The following is a 20,504-nucleotide window of genomic DNA, read 5'->3' as shown; positions in this document are numbered from 1 at the left end:
CCCACAGTTGGTCCAGAGTCACCGTGGGTGGTTTGGGGGGAATAATAAACTCACCCCTCTCCTGTTCCATCGATGATCCTGAGCAAACCCCCATCTGGACTACCAACAACCTCTTTCCCTCCTCTCTCGGGGTAATAGGAGACAAAAAAGGATCCGGATCTTCCAAACCCGGTATCACTGCTGTTCCTAGCAGGCTTGAGGAAAGTCTCGAGGGCAGCACTACTTCCCCATCTCGGTGTCCTCCATCCGGGGACTGGGTGATGTCATCAGAAGTCGCTGCTTGTTGGAAGTCTGCCCGTGCCTCGGGCGCCGGTGGGGGTCGACAATCCGGGGGACTGAGAGTGACTTCCCCTGGCGGCGCTGGAACTCCCTCTCCAGCCGCTGCAGCGGGGACAACGTCGCCCGTTTTCACCACCATAGCAGAGGTGAAGTTTGTTATCTGCTTCTGATCAAGAGGTAGGGACGGCTCGGGGGGGAAAACTCGAACCTTTCCCTTCCTTTTCGCCGGCATCTTAGTAAAAAGTCAAACAGTTCTCAGGAGCTGCAAACCGCACGTCTGCTCACACCGCCATCTTGGCTCGACATCCAGCGCTGTGAGCTTCTGCCCCTGGCGGACCCTTTGGAAGGGATCGTCTTGTCTTCCGGCAGGCGTGGTAATGGGGAGTCGCCCCATTTGTTGGCCAGTTTCTGTAGTTTGCTGCCGAACAGGAGGGATCCTTTGAAGGGCATCCTCGTGAGGCGCGTCTTGGAAGAGGCGTCAGCCGATCAAATTTGAAGCCAGAGTTGTCTCCTGGCCGCCTCCGCGGACGACACTCCTTTGGCTGCCTTGCGCACTAGATCGGAGGCAGAGTCAATGAGGAATGATACTGCTGGTTCCATGTCTTCTCCCGGAGTGTTGTTCCTGGCTTGTGATAAGCAGGCACGGGTCACCACAGTGCAGCAGGCCGCAATCTGCAGGGACATGGCTGCAACTTCAAATGACTGTTTTAGGATGGCTTCCAGGCGCCGGTCATGTGCGTTCTTGAGTGCCACTCCTCCCTCCACTGGGATGGTAGTGTGCTTGGCAACCGCGCAGACTATGGCGTCCACTCTAGGGCATGCCAGAAGCTCCTTGGTCGCTGGGTCCAGGGGGTACATGGCTGACAAGGCTCGTCTCCCTTTGAATGTGGACTCCGGGGCATTCCATTCGAGGTCAATTAGCTGTTGTGCCGCCTGTAAGAGAGGAAAATGGTGAGACGTCTGGCGAAGGCCCTCCAGCAGGGGGTTCGTTCTAGGTTCCCCCCGAGGTGCCTTGGCCCGGGATAGCGAGTTCCGTTAGACATTGGGATACGAGGTCCGGGAGCTCGTCCTTTGTGAAGAAGCGTCTCATGGTTCGGTGTGGCTCTGTCCCCGAGGGAAGTTCCCCCTCCTCCAGGTGCTCGACTTCCTCTTCGGAGAAATGTGTGTCCCCGTTGGTGGGGCTTCTGGGTGGTAGGAGCCTGTGCCTAGGCCTCGAGGGTCCTGGGGCATGAGGGTCTTCCGGTGGAGCATGTGGCTGAACAGCCAGAGGTTCAGTTTGCATCTTGACAAAGACGTGAATACCCTTGAATAACTCCACCCAAGATATCGACGCTGGGTCTAAGTTGAGGGGCACAGGTTCTCTGGGGGTCCCCATCTGTGGGGTGGACCCACTGGGGCCTGCTAGGTCTGGGGTACCCGCTGAGGAGGTAGCTCTGGGCCCTGGGTGGGACTGGCCCTGACCTGGATCTCCCAGGGCCTCCTCACAGTGTGCGCACAGGGCGTCGGCCTCCTCGCTCTGTGCGGCTCTGATGTGGCATGCAGGGCAGAGGCCTTGAGCTTTTATTCCTGTTTCTGGAGGTGCCATGTCTGTGGACGCGTAAGCTCTTGTGCGCCTGAGATGTGCTCGCAGATATGCGCCTAGCCGTAGCTATGCGCCCGGCTCTGTGCGTGCAACTTATGCGCGCAAGGTTTTATGTGAGGGAAAGTTTATGCGCACAAGGATTTTTGTGCGCTTAGCTCGATTGTGCGCTCAGATCGAACGGTGGGCGGCGCGGCGAATAGGGCCAAGATGGCGACGGCGAGCATGCGGGTAATATGGCGATCTCCTCGGAGGGTCTCCACGTGGGAAGACCCTTGGAAATAGCCGGCGCCTGGCCCTGCTAGGGCGGATCAACCCGGTGGCACTGGTTCCGATCGGTGACCTGTGCTCCTCCTCGATCCTCGGAGACCGGATTCAAACAGAAGATTTCCACCTTACCTTGTCTTCGGCGCTTCCCGGTTTCGTTCCGGGCGGTCTCCGGCTGCGGGGGGAAGAGGGCAAATAACTTCACCGCCGCGCTCGAGGGGTGCACCCGCTGCCTCTCAGCCACGCCCGAGGATCGGGGGCTAGGTCCTCGCCGTGATTCGGCCACCGGACCGAGGCTCACCTCCAAGGGACCACGGAAATCACCTCGGGAATCTCAACTGGGGGAGGGACCCGAGGGTATCACCGCAGGAGAGCAGGGCTTGTCTTCAGGTAGGTTTTCCCCTTTAATTTTGGTTTTCTTCTTTGGATTTGGTTCAAACGCTGCGAGAGTGTGCAGAATGTCCCTAACTGCTATGAAGACGGAAAATACTGAAGAGCTGCACTTCCTGCAGGGGTATATGTACTAGGAGCTGACGTCAGATTGAAATCTGATCCGTCTCCAACTGCTAACAGGAGTATTGGTCCTGAGTCCATCTGCTACACGCTAGGAAAGTACAACTTCCTCAGTTTGGAGCAGTTGCAGGTTTTGAGGTATCCATGACTTCTGCACAAAGTGCTCAGTCATGTGATGCACTCAGATACAGACATAATATAAAACCAACCACCACCAAATTCTGACAACATACTGTAAGTGCAAGTGTGCCTAATAATTGAGACATTTACATACCAGCGTACCACAAAAGAGACAAGGTCCAGAGCCCTCTTGCTCACAGACGATGCGTCCACATGTCAAACAGTTGTTGATGAGTTTATGCTTCTGTGCTAAGCACTCACAGCGGTACCGGCCCGGGATGAGAACTGCCAGCCTGTCCTGCCCTTCTGTGGTATACAAGTTCACAAATTTTGTCTTCTTCTTGGACTGGCAATTGCTGCTGCTCTCCTGCACCTGGTTTATCAATAGCAATACATAGCTATAAGGAAATGTAGCAGGAAAACAGGGATACTTACCAGGAAGAAAGTTACACTTTTCAACGTGACCCAATTGAAAATTATCTTAACCACATTAGTTTGACATTTCTTTTTTTTTTTCAAACTAAACTTTTTATTGAACCAACCAGTTAGATAATAAACATCATCGTATAAAAACATTAACCTGTTAACCTTCATAAGTAAAAGGCTGAAGGCATTTACAACAGGGTAAATTCCAAGATCATGGCTAATCTTCACCCCAAATTTGACCCTGAGGAAAGCTTGGACAGATAGACCGCCATCATAAATCGCTTTTCTACTGTGTGCTGAAAAGCACTAACAAAGAACAGCAGAGTACAGATATTACTGTTCTTTACATGAAAGCAAGATGTTCTGGGGCGAAATACAAAACCTTTTTTTTTTTTTTTTTTTAAGTTGAAACTAAAGACATATCAGTGAGAAAGTAAAGTATGCCACCATGCACAGCATAGTTTACTAACCTGAAATATTTTGCTTTCAGGTCTATTTTTAAACACCAGCAAGACAGGTCTGGGCATGTTATCTGTGCTTCAGCACGTGCGCTGACTTGAGGGGGGGGGGGAGTCCGTACTGCTGGTCTCTCCACATTTGCAAGGACTGGTCTGTGGACTCGGAGCAGTAGGACAAAGCCCAGCCTGCCTGTTGGGGTTGAAGGGCTGCAGAGGGAGCATTCATAAGCCCTCTAGGAGGAGGAGGCTCTGCTAACCACACTCTCTTTAGACATATTTGCTACTTGTACAAAAGGGTCCATTGAACTGTTTCCTCAGAAATCCCCCCTGGGTCAGAGGAACAGAAATTAAAATTTTGGAGCTGCCAAGATGGCGGACGATTGAGGAGCAGGATCAGAACGCTCTCTAGTTTCCTCGGTATTTCTGTCTTACCGCTGTTACCCTTTTCAACTTTCCTAACCCGCATACGAAGCGTAAAGCCAAGCTCCGTGACAACCTGGCGGTTCCAGATACCCCGGATTCTAACCAGCGATGCATAGAGAGCTTCTTTTCCTGAACGCCACACATGCCGGGAGCGAGGGCCGCAGAAGGAAGGGGGACGTGGAGCGAACGTCTCCCCCCTCATGGCCGAGGAGATCTCGTTTAGTCCCGGCATGCCAGAGGCGCCGTTCCCCACCCCCATCGGCCGAAGGCAGTGAACGCTGCTGTTATCACGGCTTTTTCAGCCGATTCCACCAAACGACCTGTGATGCAGGAGACTGACGTGGGAGCCATGGGAGAAGGATCCAAGGGGAACATTGCAGCGGAAGAGGTGTTGGAGGGCCATTCTATGGCCTATCTGCCCCCTTCTTTACTGGAGCCAACTTGTACTGAGGTTTCAAACCTGGACCTGAATCGGGACACTGTTACTGGAATCAGTGGAAACATAGAAACATAGAAATGACGGCAGAAGAAGAAATCTGAGGGGAGAGGTAGCCCAGGAACTTGATCAAATGGCCCATCGAGTCTGCCCAGCAAGCTAAGCACTTAATCCATTTTTTTTCCCTTTTTCTCTCTCCCACCTGTTACTATTGGCTTCCAGTACCCTCCAGCACTAATTCCCCTCCACCCAATTTAGAGAGCAGCTTTGAATCTGCATCCAAGTGACATCCAGCTCAATTGGGGGTAGCAACCGCTGCAACAAGCAGGCCACCCCCTTGCCCCATACTCTTACCCACCCCTGTTTTTATTTTTTGTTTTGGTTTTTTTTTTGGAAATAGCAGCCCTCCATCCTTCCGCTCCGTGAAGGTGGAACACCAACTACTGGCCACTGGCATCCCGCTCCGTGAATGCCGCTGTGGCTACTGCCGCTCCGTGCAGTGTTTGAATGCCGCTGTGGCTACTGCCGCTCCGTGCAGTGTTTGAATGGAAGGGGTGAGCATGTGGTTCTTTCAGGCCCTTTTCTATCAAAACCTAAAGTTATAACTTTGGACGTGGTCTGGGAAGCACTAGTTTCAATAGAGGCTGCCATTGTTATATTGTCTCAAACGTATACGGATAATAACAGGCGTACCATAAATACTGAAAAAAGGGTTTCAGAGCAAGAAAAAAATATTAAATGTTTTTGAAAAAAAAGATGAGCCTCAGCTGAAAAGCTCCAACAGAACTTGGTGCACTCTGAAAATGTTCAGGTTAAAAAGATGGAAAATATAGAACATTCTTTAAGAAGCCATAATATTAGGGTTCTTAATTTTCCAGTTATCAAATTGTTACCCGTGTGGACACATTTAAGAACTATATGGCTACTAATCTTGCCTCAGAAAATCACGGAGGGTCCACAAAGTGATGGGAATGTCCAGCAATCAATGAATCTTACGGATGCCATGGAACTTTCACAGGATGATCAAGTTGCTCAACGAGGAACATTATTAGTGAGTTTTGCATTTCTAAGTGATAAAAATGCAGTTCTCAGGTTTTTCTTCCAAAACAGGAATTCACTGTTCCATGGACAGAAAATATGGATGTACCAGACATCACACGTTCTACACAGGACAGGAGAAGGAAGTTTCTTTCAATGAGATCTGAAGCCTTAACAATGTGTTCCAAGTTTACCCTGTAAATGTGTAGTAAATTTCCAGAGTTCCAGTTCTATTTTCTTTGAGCTGTCGCAATTGCGGTTCTTTTTGGACTCTCACCCTAAGTGATAAATTGTACTAGTGCAGTTTGGCTATTGTTTATAGGCGATGAGACCTCTATTTCCTGGACTTTTTTGCTCTGTCTTGGGTATTTTCCTGGGCTACCTCCCCCCTCAGATTTCCTTATAATTGAGGGTTATACAGGATTTCCTTGTAACTTTAAATGATTCTGTGTATTTGATTACCTGTAACCTCTATACTTTTTCACAACAGTAATTGTGTTAAATTTGAAATGCAATAAAAAAAAAAAGACATTAAATGTGAACAAAGGTCTTCCCCCACACACAATAAAAATCAACAATTCCTCACACCTCAAAGCTTTCACCGCGTCAGTTTTCTAATTGTCTCCTTCTGGAGATTAAGCTGGAGCACTAGGAGTTAAATGCCTTTTTCCTAACATGGGCCTGGGTTGTACACACAGCAAGCTTGCTGAAGCTCCCGAGTGTTGGGTACAGAAACAGATACATACTGTGTATGTATTTAATGTTTAATAATCTGCCTTGAACTATTTGTGATATGTGTGGACAATACATTTTAAAAAAATACTAAATATCCTGTGCATTACAGCCCTAAAGGTTGGACAAAAGGATGGCTGGAATGGCAAGGGTTATTATAAAGCACTGGCAGCACAATGCTGGACTATTTCTGGCACTGCTGGCGTCAGAACGCATATTTAAGTAATAGTTTGGTATTGGGTGGTTGGTAGGATTTATCTAAATTGGTCCTATATGGTTGCTTTGTAATTTAATGGTTGCGAGTTCCACAGAATTTGTTAAGGCTTTACATCTGTTCCAGGGCTGTTTACCAACACAGTTAATGAAACTGGTTGAAATAACTGTGCTTTGGCTTTGTTTGCAATAAATTAGTATTATTTTGTCTAAACTGGAAATAACATTTACACAGCTGCAAAACTAGGACCTCAGCCAAAGGGATTTCGATTGAAAGACACTTTTTTTCGTGACAGTAAGCCCTCAAGAGTTTTGGCTGGAAATTGGGGTGGGGGAGGGGATTCCATGTAAATGTCAGTAGAATTTTTTAGTTAAAAAGGTGCCAGGCAGAGCACTGGAATTGGATGCCCTAATGTATCCAAAGTAGCAGCAGTGCAAGAGTTCACAGACTGCCCTCGGTCCTGCTCTAGAAAGATCATCTTGAATGGAGACAGCGGACCATTCATACTTATCAGCACCTGCAGCCTTGTGCTCACACTGTTGAAATGCTTTCTTCTTTTTTTTTTTAATTTTTTATTTATTGCATTTTAAGAATATACAAGTAAACACTTGACAGAAATATCTCAAGTACAATTATGTTTGAAAAAAGTAATACTAATATTCCATAAGCAATATTCTTAATTGTACTCAATCTTAATAAAAGAAAAACGGGAGAGCAGAAACAAGGAGCGTAACATTATTTGAAATTAACAAAACAGGCAAACAGACAAACATCCTGAAATCCTCCACCTTCTTCTTTCACTATTCACCCAAGTAGTAAGGATTACTGGGAGTTGGTATGAGAGTCCAGAAAGTCCCTTAATTGTGCAGGTTCCAAAAATATATATCTATGGTTCCCCACATTTTATATGACATTTGCATGGAAATTGTAGTTTAAAAGTTCCCCCTTTCTGGAGAACTTCCACTCTCATATTAAGAAATAATTTTCTCCGTTGTTGCTGTTGTTGAAATGCTTTCTAAACACACCGTGTCTAACGCCCAAACAAGATGTCCTACCTTTGCCAAATCAAGTGGTGTTTTTACTTCTTCCACTGCGGACTCGGCTTCAACAAAGAGAACGGCTTCCTGCTTGTTGCGACCCTTGCGTCTCCCCTTCCTGGGCTGGTCTCCAAGGCCCAGCTTCTGCACCTCTGAACTCTCTAAATGGTAAAACACAATGTGAAGGGCATGAGAATGCCAATCAATCAGATTCAATAACATTCTTATCTATCATTTGCCTTTCCAAAAAATGACCAAAGCGGAACATAATGTTTAATTTATTTATTTAAAGTCTTTTCCATGCGGTCGCAGAGTTATATACCATCGCAACGGTTTACATGTAGGCACAAAAAATAATGTAGGAGCAAGCATTCTAACAGGTGCCAAGAAGTTTCGGTTACATTAAATCATAAAAAGACTCACAATCGTTTAGTGATGTAGGTCCTGGCCAAGTGTACCTGAAGGGTACTTTTACAGGTAAAAATCACATTCTCTGTGTTTTACTGGGTTCCAAGTCTGAATAAATGTAGGGTTTGGAATTCCAGCATCCAGTGCTCAACACACCCATCGTCAGACCTGTGCAGGGTTTACGCCTTTGCAGATCTGGAGGGAAGCACTTTTAAATATCTTCTGGTCCTAAGATATCAGGAGATATACTTCCCACCAGCAGGGGCTGTGAGTGCCACTTCAGTAGCATTAGTCCCAACTGACTCAAAGAGCAAACGCTGAAGCCAGAAACTCAGTGCTTCCAAAAAGAACTGCTTAAAGCTCAGTTGCTTAACCACCTGCTTTGACCCATTTTGCTATTCATGAATTTGTGGGTGTGGGGTTGATGAGAACAGGGTGGCGGGGAGAGGGTAGGATATTTAGGAGGGAGCCAAAGAGAGAACAAAAAAATATGAGATCCTTCCAAACACTGGTGCTAATGTTATTTTTATTTAAGTTGTTTGGCCCCGCTTCGAGTCAAATAATCGAGGGCAAGCATTAGTAAACCAAGAGCAGTCCATAAACAAAAAGCAGGAACCTATTTATTAGCAGTTTAGAATACTTTTTCTTAAACATCTCTCCTCAAATAATTAAACACGCAAAATGACTCATATTTTCAAGCTATATCAGTGGTTGGCCCTACACCATGCTTGAACACATACGTACTACTAAAGTCCTCAGGGCATTTAAGAAACTGCTGAAGACTTGGCTTTTTAAACAAGCATTCGATGAATAATGGCCACCACTAATTTACATGAGATCTCTGCATGCAGGATAAAACTTAAGGAGAATTATAAGAGGGCTCTGTAAGATGACAAATATTTTTATTTTTCATTATTTGTATTTTTATTTATTTATTTATATTTTATTGCATTTTACATTTTAACAGCATTACTCATGCTTCAGAAAACAACAAAGGTCTCAGGTATTTAACACATAGTAATTAAACACAGAAGAAATTATGTACCATTTGTCCTTAGGTACAAAAGAAAATCAGGAGATCCAAGATTCAACAGAGTGCTTATAAGAAAATACATACCATAATCAAAACATTGAGGGAAGTTAGATACTCATAAATTTTAATACTGCTTAAGTCTAACTAACACCCTCAGGAGGTTGTAGGGAATCCAAAAAAGCAATTAAGTGGGATGGCTCAAAGAAAAAACATTTATAATCACACTTGCACGGAAAGCGAACTCTAATTCGTGCACCCAATTGTCTCGCTCGAGGACATTGGGCCAGAAATGTCTTCCTTCTTAATTGTGTCGCCCTGGAAATATCTGGGTAAACCCAGATTTTTTGGCCTAAATACGTTTCACGGCTACGCAGGAACATTCTAAGAATTGTATCACAATCCGAGGCAAAGACAAAATTTACTAACAAAGTTCCACGGCTCTCTACTTGATTATCCCCCGAAGACTAATATTTCAGTCAATTTCAGTGGTGAAACTTGAGGGTGAGGAAAGGTTTTCTCACTTTTCTCAGATTTCCCCAAAGTAAATCCTTGAAATAGGTAGCAATGCTTCTGAAGGCAGATGTAATACTTCTTGCATATAATCTTTAAATTGATGTCTGGAGGAGATCAATTTAACTTTAGGAAAGTTTAACAGTAACGTACAGACGTTTCCAGATTTTCCATTCTTTTAGATGAAGATAATTCTCCTGGAATTAGACCATTCTCTGTATTTGTTGCATTTGGGCAACTTTTGAATCAAGGTTTTCAATCTTCACCCAATGTGTTGTAATAATAGGTTCCAAGGACTGAACGTGGCCCTGAGTCTCTTTCAAGACCCCTGTAAGTGCAGTTCTAGATCGCTCCCAAGAGGTTAAGGCACACCAAACTGTGTCGAGAGTTATCACCGGGGGTTTCACTGGCAGTATCTGAACCTTTGAACTGTCCCCAGAGGAAAAATTCTTTACTCACAGTCAGCACAGATGCCGCAACACGACTCCCGACAGGAGTAGAGGTTAGAACAGAATGACTCAGTTTCCCTTCCTCCGAACCTGTTTTCAAAGGATCTTTCATCAGATAAACTGGTATAGATTCTTCCCTTTCACCACACTCAACATTTGCAGCCATTTCCACCTCGGGGGCAGCTGCTCCCAAGAACGCCATCCGTTCTAGCAGCTTGTCCATACCGGCTGCGTCAGAGGGTGCAGAGGGTGTACAGAAAAGCATACACCCTCTGACTTAATATCATGGTGATATTAAGTCGGAGGTCCCAAAAGTTAAAAATAATAAAAAATAATAAAAAAAAAATTTAAAAATCAGCCCGCGGTTTGAAAACCGGATGCTCAATTTTGCTGGCGTCCGGTTTCCGAACCCGTGGCTGACAGCCGCCGCTCCTGTCCAAAAAGAGGCGCCAGGGACGCGCTAGTGTCCCTAGCACCTCTTTTTACCGCAGGCCCTAATTTGAATAATTATTTTTTCTGAATCGCGGCCTGTCTGTGAGATGTGGCCAATAGGTCAATGGATGGGAGGCACCAGTGATCTACTAGGAGCTAGAAGGCTCTGGTCGACAACACCCATTCCCCTGGATCCAGACTCTCCCTGCTGAGAAAGTCTGCTCTGACTCTCTTTTCCCGCGATGTAGGAGGCAGAGATCCCCTGTAGATTTAACTCTGCCCATTCCATAAGGCAGTCTATTTCCAGAAACACTTGGTGGCTTTTGGTTCCTCTCTGGCGGTTGATGTAGGCTACTGTTGTTGTGCTGTCCAACATCATGCAGACTGCCTGTCCCTGGAGCCTGTGGCTGAATTGCAGACACGCTAATCTGACAGCTCAGGCTTCCAGGCGGTTTATGTTCAGTGTGCCTCTTCCTTGGTCCATCACCTCTGGGTTGTCAATTCCTGACAGTGAGCTCCCCACCCTCGGAGGCTCAAATCCATCATGAGGACTAGCCAGTTTGGAGGAGACAAGCTTACAACCCTGTTTAGATGAACTTCCTGTAGCCACCACTGAAGCTGAGAACATACTTCCATTGGTAGGTAGAGGCGAACTGAGTAGTCCTGAGACAGTGGATTCCAACGTGACAGCAGGGAGCGCTGGAGTGGCCGCATGCGTGCCCTTGCCCCCGGGTACTACTTCCAGGGTTGACGCCATCAGGCCGAGGACCTGGAGATAGCTCCACACCCTGGGGCGCATTGCATTCATCAACCGATGCATTTGGCACATCAGTTTCCTTATCCTTGAGGTATGGAGGAAGGAAGACTTTGCCCTGCTTGGTGTCGAACTGGACTCCCAGGTACTCTAAGGACTGGGAGGGTTTGAGGCTGCTCTTGTCCAGTGTTCACACCCCAACCGAGTTCCTGAAGCAGGGACCTGATCCTGCTGGTCACCTGGAGGCTCTCTTCCAACAAATTCGCCCGGATCAGCCAGTCATCTAAGTAAGGGTGCACCAGGATCCCTTCTTTCCTCAGTGCCACCGCCATGATCACCATAATTTTGGAGAATGTTTTGGAGGCGGTTGCCAGGCCGAAGGGCAACGCCCAGACCTGATAATGGCAGCCCAGTACCGCAAAGCACAGGAAACGCTGGTGGTCTTGATGGATTGGGATATAAAGGTAGGCCTTCGAGAGTTCAAGGGAGGTTAAGGACTCTCTCGGTTGTACGGCCATTATGACGGAGCGAAGAGTTTCCATGTGGAAGTGAATTAACCGCAGATGACGACCAACGCCCTTGAGGCCCAGGATGGAGTGAAATGAACCCTCCTTCTTGGGTACGATGAAATAGATGGAATAATGTCCCATATTTTCCTAGGGTGTAGGTACCAGGGTTATAGCCCTTAAACTGAGGAGCCTTATCAATGTGGATTCCACTGCCAGTATTTTGTGCTGGGACTGGCAAGGTGACATCATGAACATGTCCCGAGGGATGCTGCGAAATTCGAGAACGTATCCTTCTCGTATGATTTCCAGTACCTATTTGTCAGATGTGATCTCGACCCGCTGCTGATAGAAGAGGGATAGTCAGCCCCCTATCTTCTCGTCCCTTGGATAGGTCGGCCAAACTTCATTGGGAAGTTCGGGTCGAACCTAAGCCCAAACCAGTTCCTCTTTTTGGTTGTCAGCTCCAAAAGGACTTAGAGATTCCCAAGGGCAGAGATGTCTGAAATGAGTTTCTGTAGGACCGGAAGCACTGGGAGCCCCTGGCCCAACCTCTCATGGGAGAGGGGCACTGCAACCTCTTTTTCTTATCTTCTGGTAGCCGAGGCACTGGAGATTAACCCCATTTACCTGCTAGCTTTTCCAATTCGCTAACGAATAGGAGGGATCCCAAAAAGGGCATCTTTGTGAGGTTTGCCTTAGGGGTTACGTCCGCTGACCAATTTTGCAGCCATAGCTGTCATCTGGCCGCCACCACTAAGGCTACTCCTCTGGCCGAGGTACACACTAGGTCAGAGCTTGCATCCGCTAGGAAGGCCACGGCAGGCTCCATCGCCTCTCTGGAATGCGCCCCTGAGCTATCTGCCTCTCTTGAGAGGAGCAGACATGAGTGAGCCACCAGGGCACAGAATGAAGAGATCTGCAGTGTCATTGCTGTCGCGTCAAAGGTTTGCTTAAGGATGGACTCCAACCGCCTAACGTGTGCATCCTTCAAAGCCACTCCTCCCTCTACTGGGACAGTTGTTCACTACGAGACGGCGCAGACCAGGGCGTCCACTTTCAGGAAATGCATGCGTTCTTTGGCCGCCAGGTCCAGAGGGTACAAGGCCTCCAAAGCCCGATCTCCTTTAAAGCTGTTTTCCAGGGCATCCCACTCCAGGCTTCCACCATTGGGAAATAGCAAGAGGCTTTCCATAGAGACACCACGATAGGATTCTTCTTTGGTTCCGACATAAGGTCCATGCCGGGAACTCCCAGCGTCTTCAGGGTCTGGGAGACCAGGGCCGGCAATTCATCTCTGTAGAAAAACTGTAGCATGGTCTGGTATGGCTCCAGACCTAAAGAGATTTCCCCGTCCTCCAATGAATCTGCATCCCCTTCATTGTCTGGGTCCCTGTCAGGGATACCCTTGGTGAGGCGAGGCACGTCCCGAGGCAGCGCTGATAGGGCTGGGAGGCCGAGGCCTTCCCAGCTGGGGCTCAGACCAGGCAGAGGAAAAAGCTGACTGCGTCTGAACAAAGGCTTGAAGACCCTGAAAGAATTCCAGCCAAGAAAAGGTCATCGGATCCATACCTAGCCCAGGAGGAAGTGGGGTAGGCGCCGCTGAACTGCCCTCTCCCGAGGAGGACACAGCCCCAGGATTGCTCAGATCAGGGGTGCTACCAGATAAGGTCGTGACTGACCCGTCCTCCGACTGGGAGGGGCCGGGCTTGGAGACGTTCTGAGTCCCCAGTCCTCCCTGGGCTTCCTCACAGTGCTGACACAGGAAGGATTCTAGGTCAGAATGTGCAGTCCTAATACGGCAGGCAGCACAAAGGGAGTGTTGCTTATCCTTCTTTGTTGCCGGAGCCATATTTCACTGTAGCTTGTGCTTTCAGCCGGCTAGCGATTGGGCTCAAGTGTGCACAAATCCGCCCTGACGCGCATAAGTAAAAGCATCCGGTTGAGCGCAAATGTATGTGTGTACTTATTTGTGCGGTTATGCGCACAGGTGTGTGCGCACTTATGCACACAACAGGGCCGGCCCGCACCGCACGTACTAACAGTCAATGGGGGAAAACGACGCTGCACCAAACCGAGCACAAGATGGCACTGCCGCGGCCTGCCAAATGGAGTGCCCACTGAGCTTGAAGCGAGATCTGGCCCATCGGGGGGGGGCTGCTCAACCTGCTTGGAAACCCCCTTCCCTTAACATGATCGGGAACGTCGTCAGTAAGGCGCTCCAAGCAAGGAGACCGGAGGAAAGATTTCCCAAAACCCTTCCACGTCTCTGAATCGCAAGAGTTCTTTACTTATCTGGGCTCAGCGCTTACCAGCTGAGTAAAGAGACAGTCTCTGGCTGCAGGGGAAGAGGGTTTAGGCCGTCACTGCCACACTCGGCTTCCTGCACCCGCTGCCTTTCAGCTGCTTCAGCGACTACCGGACCAAAGCACACTTCTGAGGGATCTCGGAAATCACCCCAGGAATTCTCAACTGGGGGAGGGACCTTTAGGTATCACCGCAGGAGAGCAGAACTCTATCTTTCTCCAAGTTAAAGGTACATTTTCTTCTTCCAACTAGTACTACAATCCCATTAAACACCAATGCTAGTGTGGGGATAGCACGTCCACATCTGCTAGGAGATGAAGAGATACTGAATGGCTAAGGTCACTGCAGGGATATGTCTAAGGAGATGTCAGCTTTAAAACCTGACTCCGTCTCCATCTGCTAGCAGGGGAGAACATAACCCCATTGGGTCCTGAGTACATCTGGCTACACGCTAGAAAAACATCTTTTTTTCAATCTTAGCCTTTCAATTAATGACTATACTTGGGAAAACAGCCACATTTAGTCCAAACAACCTTTGTGTCTTTTATTCCAGGACATGAACACAGAAACTTGACAGCAGAAAAAGACCATATGGCCTATCTAGTCTGCCTATCCACACAACTCCTGAGATCCTTTATATAAGATCTTCCATAAACAACAAAAGGTTGAAGAAATTTATCAATATAAATGGATAATTTATTTATTTATTTGAATTTTTTATATACCGACAAAAAATTCAAATAAATAAATAAAGTATCCATTTATATTGATAAATTTCTTCAACCTTTTGTGGTTCTAATAATGAATCATTGGCAGACATTATTGGTCTGCTAGGTGGTTTGACCAAGATTTTATGAATTTTTGGTAATAAATAAAATAAATGACAACTCATTTTTGAACATTTTATCTATGGTTGATTTTTGGGAAATACGGAATTTGTGACTTTAGATGTAATCTCTTTATACACAAGTATTCCACAAGATCATGCTTTCAATAATTGGAATCACCATCTAGACCACATAGAATTTGTTATATCATTAGTTCATTTGGCTTTGAAGAAGAATAACTTTTTGTTTGAAGATCAGTTATATTTTCAGATTTCAGGCACAGCCATAGGGCCACAATGGCCCCACTCATTGGCCAATTTAAAGACGGCTGATTTTGAAGATACTTTGATTGAAGCCTCCCTTTTCTATATGTATTTCCATTTGGAGACACTTCATTAATGATGTTTTTGTTTTATGGAATGGTACTGTTGGCCAGTTGAATCTGTTTTTGAGTTGATCGAATACATGCAATGACTGTATTCAGTTCACCATGCAATACAGCACCAAGGAGATTCTTTTTTTTTTTTTTTTTTTTTTAGATGTTTTGATTATTCATGATTTTTCTGGAGACATTAACGCATCAGTATTTAAAAAGCGAAGGGACAAAAATTAAATGTTGTATTATGATAGTGCCATCGCTGCGGTAAACATGTGTTGGAATGGCTTGCGCTCAAATCTGAAACGAGCACCAAAAAAATAAGCACCTAGAAGAAAGCGCAGCAAGGATCACGCACAACCTGTGTGCCAAGTTAAGAGCGTAAAGAAGTCTGGCGCATAAAAAGCGTGCCCAAAAAAACGAGCACACTGCGCACACCGACGGCCTATAGAGAGCAGCAGAGCATGCACAAAAGCACGCGAAAACGGCCGCCACGGCTTACCACGCGGCGTGCAAGAAAAAAGCCTAGGTGCTGGGCCTAGTTCACTGGGGGTCACTCAGCCTGCCAGGCTGCCCAGTTCCCTAACACCAACAGGAACGGAAACGAACATCGGCACGGCATGCCGAGAACAGAGACCGAAAGAAGTCCAGAAACCCCTCTGCCTCTCTCTGATTCAGGTAAAACTTTCTCTTTTTTTTTTTTTAAACTTTACCTGAGCTCAGCGCTTACCAGCTGAGTACAGAAACGGCCACCGGCTGTGGGGGAGAAAGGGAATCTGCTGTCATTGCCGCACTCGGCCTCCTGCACCCACTGCGTTTCAGCTGAACTAGCAGCTAAGTCCAGCTCCAGGAAACCCTACTGGACCAAAGACTCACCACTGAGGGACCACAGAAATTGCCTCAGGAATTCTCAGCTGGGGGGGAAGGGACCTTTAGGTATCACCGCAGGAGAGCAAGATTTTCTTTTCCTGAATTTAGAATTTCAAATTTCTCCTTTCAAAAAGCTCAAAGCAATCCCCATAGGGAGATGCACATCCACCATCTACTGGATACGGAGAATACTGGCATGCTGGGGTCACTGCAGGGTTATGCATATTGTGATGAGAGGGGGAGGGGGGGGGGGGAGTCAAGCTAGCGGCAGGCTAAAGCTGGCGGTTCGGAGCTGCTCGTGGTTTTGCCTGAAACTCGTAATTTTTTTAAAAATAAGGCCTCCTAAGAGAAAAGGTCGTGTGAGGGTATATCCCTCCATACCCCCGATCCTTCCAGGGCAACGTACAATCCCTGAATTTGCCGCACTTTACCCACTTGGGGAAGCTAAAGTCCCTGCTGAAGATTCGCCGTTGGGAGCGACAAATGCCTCTAGGGAAACATCTCTCAGCCCCCCGGACTTGTGTCTTCTGGTCGCACCAGGACTACAATCTCCCTCAGTATCCGTGGCGTTTGAAGCGGAATCTAAGTGCCTCGCTGAAAAGTCGGAGGGAATGGAACCTGTGAGGAGAGGTCGGGAGGCAGCGGATGCGATGGGAGGCCTGGAAGCGCTAGGAGCAGCGGCCCCAATCCTGCCTGACCTTGGAGAGGGGGGGTGAGGAACCTTGTTTGGAAGATCTCAGGGGACTCACGGCAGAGGAAGAATCGGCGGGCTTGCAGGGAGGACTAGCGGTTAAGGGCCTCTCTAAGCCGGACATGATCACTCTTGACTCCCTTTGGGAGTTAGTAGCCTTGTATGGCCCCACTTTCCAGGGGTTTACAAGGCAGTTAAAAAAGATATAATTGCGATGGAGAAGGTACAGAGAAGGGCTACCAAAATGATAAAGGGGAATGGAACAGCTCCCCTATGAGGAAAGACTAAAGAGGTTAGGACTTTTCAGCTTGGAGAAGAGACGGCTGAGGGGGGATATGATAGAGGTGTTTAAGATCATGAGAGGTCTTGAATGAGTAGATGTGACTCGGTTATTTACTCTTTCGGATAATAGAAAGACTAGGGGACACTCCATGAAGTTAGCATGGGGCACATTTAAAACTAATCGGAGAAAGTTTTTTTTTACTCAACGCACAATTAAACTCTGGAATTTGTTGCCAGAGGATGTGGTTAGTGCAGTTAGTATAGCTGTGTTTAAAAAAGGATTGGATAAGTTCTTGGAGGAGAAGTCCATTACCTGCTATTAAGTTCACTTAGAGAATAGCCACTGCCATTAGCAATGGTTACATGGAATAGATTTAATTTTTGGGTACTTGCCAGGTTCTTATGGCCTGGATTGGCCACTGTTGGAAACAGGATGCTGGGCTTGATGGACCCTTGGTCTGACCCAGTATGGCATTTTCTTATGTTCTTATTGTTGGGAAAGCTGGATAAAGTGTCCCAGGAACACGATGATTTGATAAAAGAAAATACAAACAATATAACAGTAATAGAAGAAGAAGTAAAGTCGACACAAAATTTGTCAAACATTAATCCAAGACAAGTAAGTGGTAAATAAAAAAGTGGAGGCTATTGAAAATAGACTAAGAAAATTAAATTTAAGAATCTTGAATTTCCCTAAGGTTATAGGGGAGCAACCTCGAGTGACATTGAGGAAGTATATGACGGAGACTCTGAGCATTTACCATCTGTGAATAAAGTCTATTTTCTTCCATATAACAGAGCTAGAGAGGGTAATCAGCCACAGTTAGACTTGAATAATTTAACTGATATATTGAAATCTTCTATAGAAATATATGAAAGGGCGACTTTACTTTTCTCTTTGGTTATGGAAGCTGATGTGAGTTTGTTAATGAAACATTATTTTCAACATATGGGAGAGAGCTTTATGGGGCAACGAGTTCAGGTTTTCCCAGACCTATCGAAGGTAACACAGGAAAGGAGGAAAACCTTTCTCTCTATGAGGCAAGAATTAAATACATTAGGGGCTAAGTTTCTTTTAAGATATCCATGCAAATGCGTGGTTACCTATAATAAAGATGTTTATATATTTTATGGCCCGGAACAGCTAAGAATATTTATAGACGCTAGAAAGAGGGCTTATTTAACCTCCTCTCCAATAGAGGGCCATGGGTAAAGTCAAGTCTAAATGTATTTAGGGGTAATAGAAATTGAGCCTGTTAAGCTTTTTCTAAGCTATGTTTTGATTTTCTTGTTTATAATGTGACTCCCTAAAAGTCCTTCCCCCCCCCCCCCCTTACATAAGATTGTGGTCTAAAAATTTGGTTTATTATTTACTTACAGAATTATTGATGATTGTAAAAGAATTATGTTACTGTTTTCTGAATCAAAGTATATATTTGTAAATTATCAAAAATGTCTAAAATATAAATTAAAAAAAAAACCATATTGTGACGTCAGCTTGCTCTATCCCCATCTGCTGGCAGGGGAGCATAAACGTATTGGCCCTGAGTCCATCTGCCTACACGCTAGGAAAAGGAAGATTTATGGCTTATGTTGTTCGCACACTGACAGCCATTTTTCCTCACCATTTAAACATACTTCAGTAAGTATTATTCTTGTCCCAACTCACACACTCAGTGATTCAACATTCACAGTGCTTCTTGCCTGTGCTACTCAGAAAAACAAGAGCCCTCTGGGAACTCTCTGCAATTCTCTATGATTAATAAGTATAACAGCAGCATCACACTATACTCTGCTTCTACAATAAAGTAGGACTGTTCCACAATGTTCCAGGCCTCTGAAATCTAAACATTTTTTAAGCAGCAACCTAGCTTTCAGTGTATAGTATAACAAAACAAAATTGCAAAGTCCTTCCATTGACTTCACCATCTGCTGTGCAATAAATATTTGGAGTCCTAAACTACTACCAAGTTAATACTGGATTGAGATTTTTTTTTATCAAAAAGTAAGATATCTGCTTGAAACTTTTTTTTTTACAAACTCTTTCCATTCCCTTCATCACTACCAAAACCAAAACCACATCGTATTTCACATACCATCTTTTCTTCGATACAGCTGCACAGGATCAGAAACTGAAGGTTGATTGCATTTTTGCCACCTAGCTTTCAGCTCCTCTATGAAATGGTGCTTCTTGGATTCAGATCCTTGAACTAGGTCATTAATATATTCTTCAACTTCTTCCTCACTCTCAATTGACAAAATATACCTGACAGAAATAAAAGTGTTGGTACATAGTAAAACATGATTTATAGAAAGGACAGAACATACAGTATTTACTGGGAGCCAGGGACTGTAGCATAGCCTCAGCGTTCTTTGTATTGTGGACATTCTTAAAACCAATTTAGGGTATGCCAGCTTAGCAAACACACTCTCCTAAAAATTCAGTTTTAGGACTATTCCCCAGAGTTCTCAAGACTGTTTCTAAAATACTACTTTATTAGCTCTTAAATCCTATTTAAATGTCAAAGTGGTTTGAGAGTTGCTTTGTGGGCAAGAAAGGCATAGCTCTTGGATACAGTACTTTATTTCCAGATTACCCATGTTCTCAGATGTCTGCTATCAATTCAAAACTGGCTGTCCTTAATACCCAGATGAGAAACTGCCACTCTGAAAGACCACAACAAATCCCCAGAGTGCTGTTCCAGTCTTCACCCAGCCCATTAACAAAAATAAATATTTGTTTAATGAAATCTTTTCTTTTGATGTTATGCTATAAAAATGCAAACAGAAATCACGAACCGATTGAAAAATATAGTAAACGCTTTAAATTATTTTACTCCCTTTTAATTCTCTCTCGCCCCGAGACTGTCCAAACTACACTCTTGAGAAATTTTTGGCAACTCTGTTTTGTTTTTTTAATCATCTCTACATCCCAGATATGTCTATGGTGGTTTATCAACTCAAACTTCTGTTATGGCAAAAAAATAACTATGCTCTTGTTACGTTAAAATAACCAGATTACCTTATCCCTGAGCATTTCCATAGAAAAATGACACACCGTTTTTTTTTTTAATTACTTAACATGGCCTTGATTGTGTCCTGTCATTAAAGAAAAAGCATCGCTACTCTCCAATTCTGACTCCCTCCCCCCAAAAAAACTTTTTGATCCTCTCTCCACACCCGCGATCACGTCTGCTCCCAGTGCTTTTTGTCACCTCCAAAACCATCGCAAAATATCAGACTCACTGCACAATATCCTCACTAACATCCAGACCAAAGATGCTCTGCAACTCAGATCTACACCAAGCAACCACCGCCTCGCCCATACCCCACTAAGACCCAGAGACAGCAAAGCAAACGCCACAAGTAACAAACCGCGTCCCCTTCCTGTCACTACTCCCCACCCCGGAAGTGCTTAACAAACGCAAAGACCCGACGTCCCTTCGCAATGTGTCACCTCCGGAAACCAGGCTCCGCGAACAGAAGTTCCACCTCCTCCCCCATTAGGGCTTAGCAAGTGTGCACGCAAGACTAATA

The 20,504-nt window shown here is 45.7% G+C and overlaps 1 protein-coding gene across 4 annotated transcripts in view; it reads right to left on the bottom strand.

Moving 5' to 3' along the window:
• The window catches only part of TRIP4 (thyroid hormone receptor interactor 4), a 133,870-nt gene extending 113,399 nt beyond the window's left edge, over positions 1 to 20,471 (bottom strand). For 2 of the 4 annotated variants that reach the window (XM_029574414.1, XM_029574416.1), the window contains exons 1-4: positions 20,214 to 20,368; positions 19,064 to 19,233; positions 7,541 to 7,683; positions 2,913 to 3,131 (exon numbers count right to left, since the gene is read on the bottom strand). In XM_029574414.1, the coding sequence (XP_029430274.1) occupies positions 2,913 to 3,131; positions 7,541 to 7,683; positions 19,064 to 19,233; positions 20,214 to 20,293 (612 nt within the window). In that variant the 5' untranslated portion in view covers positions 20,294 to 20,368. Of the gene's footprint in view, positions 1 to 2,912; positions 3,132 to 7,540; positions 7,684 to 19,063; positions 19,234 to 20,213; positions 20,369 to 20,424 lie in introns of those variants that run through there. The other 2 variants (XM_029574415.1, XM_029574417.1) reach the window with 2 other exon arrangements.
• Positions 20,472 to 20,504: the final 33 nt, after the last annotated feature.

The sequence above is a fragment of the Rhinatrema bivittatum genome, chromosome 13 (assembly GCF_901001135.1).
Source record: "Rhinatrema bivittatum chromosome 13, aRhiBiv1.1, whole genome shotgun sequence".
Taxonomy (NCBI): Eukaryota; Metazoa; Chordata; class Amphibia; order Gymnophiona; family Rhinatrematidae; genus Rhinatrema; species Rhinatrema bivittatum.
The sequence above is the reverse complement of the archived record's forward strand: the minus strand, read 5'-3'. Positions and strand labels throughout refer to the sequence as shown.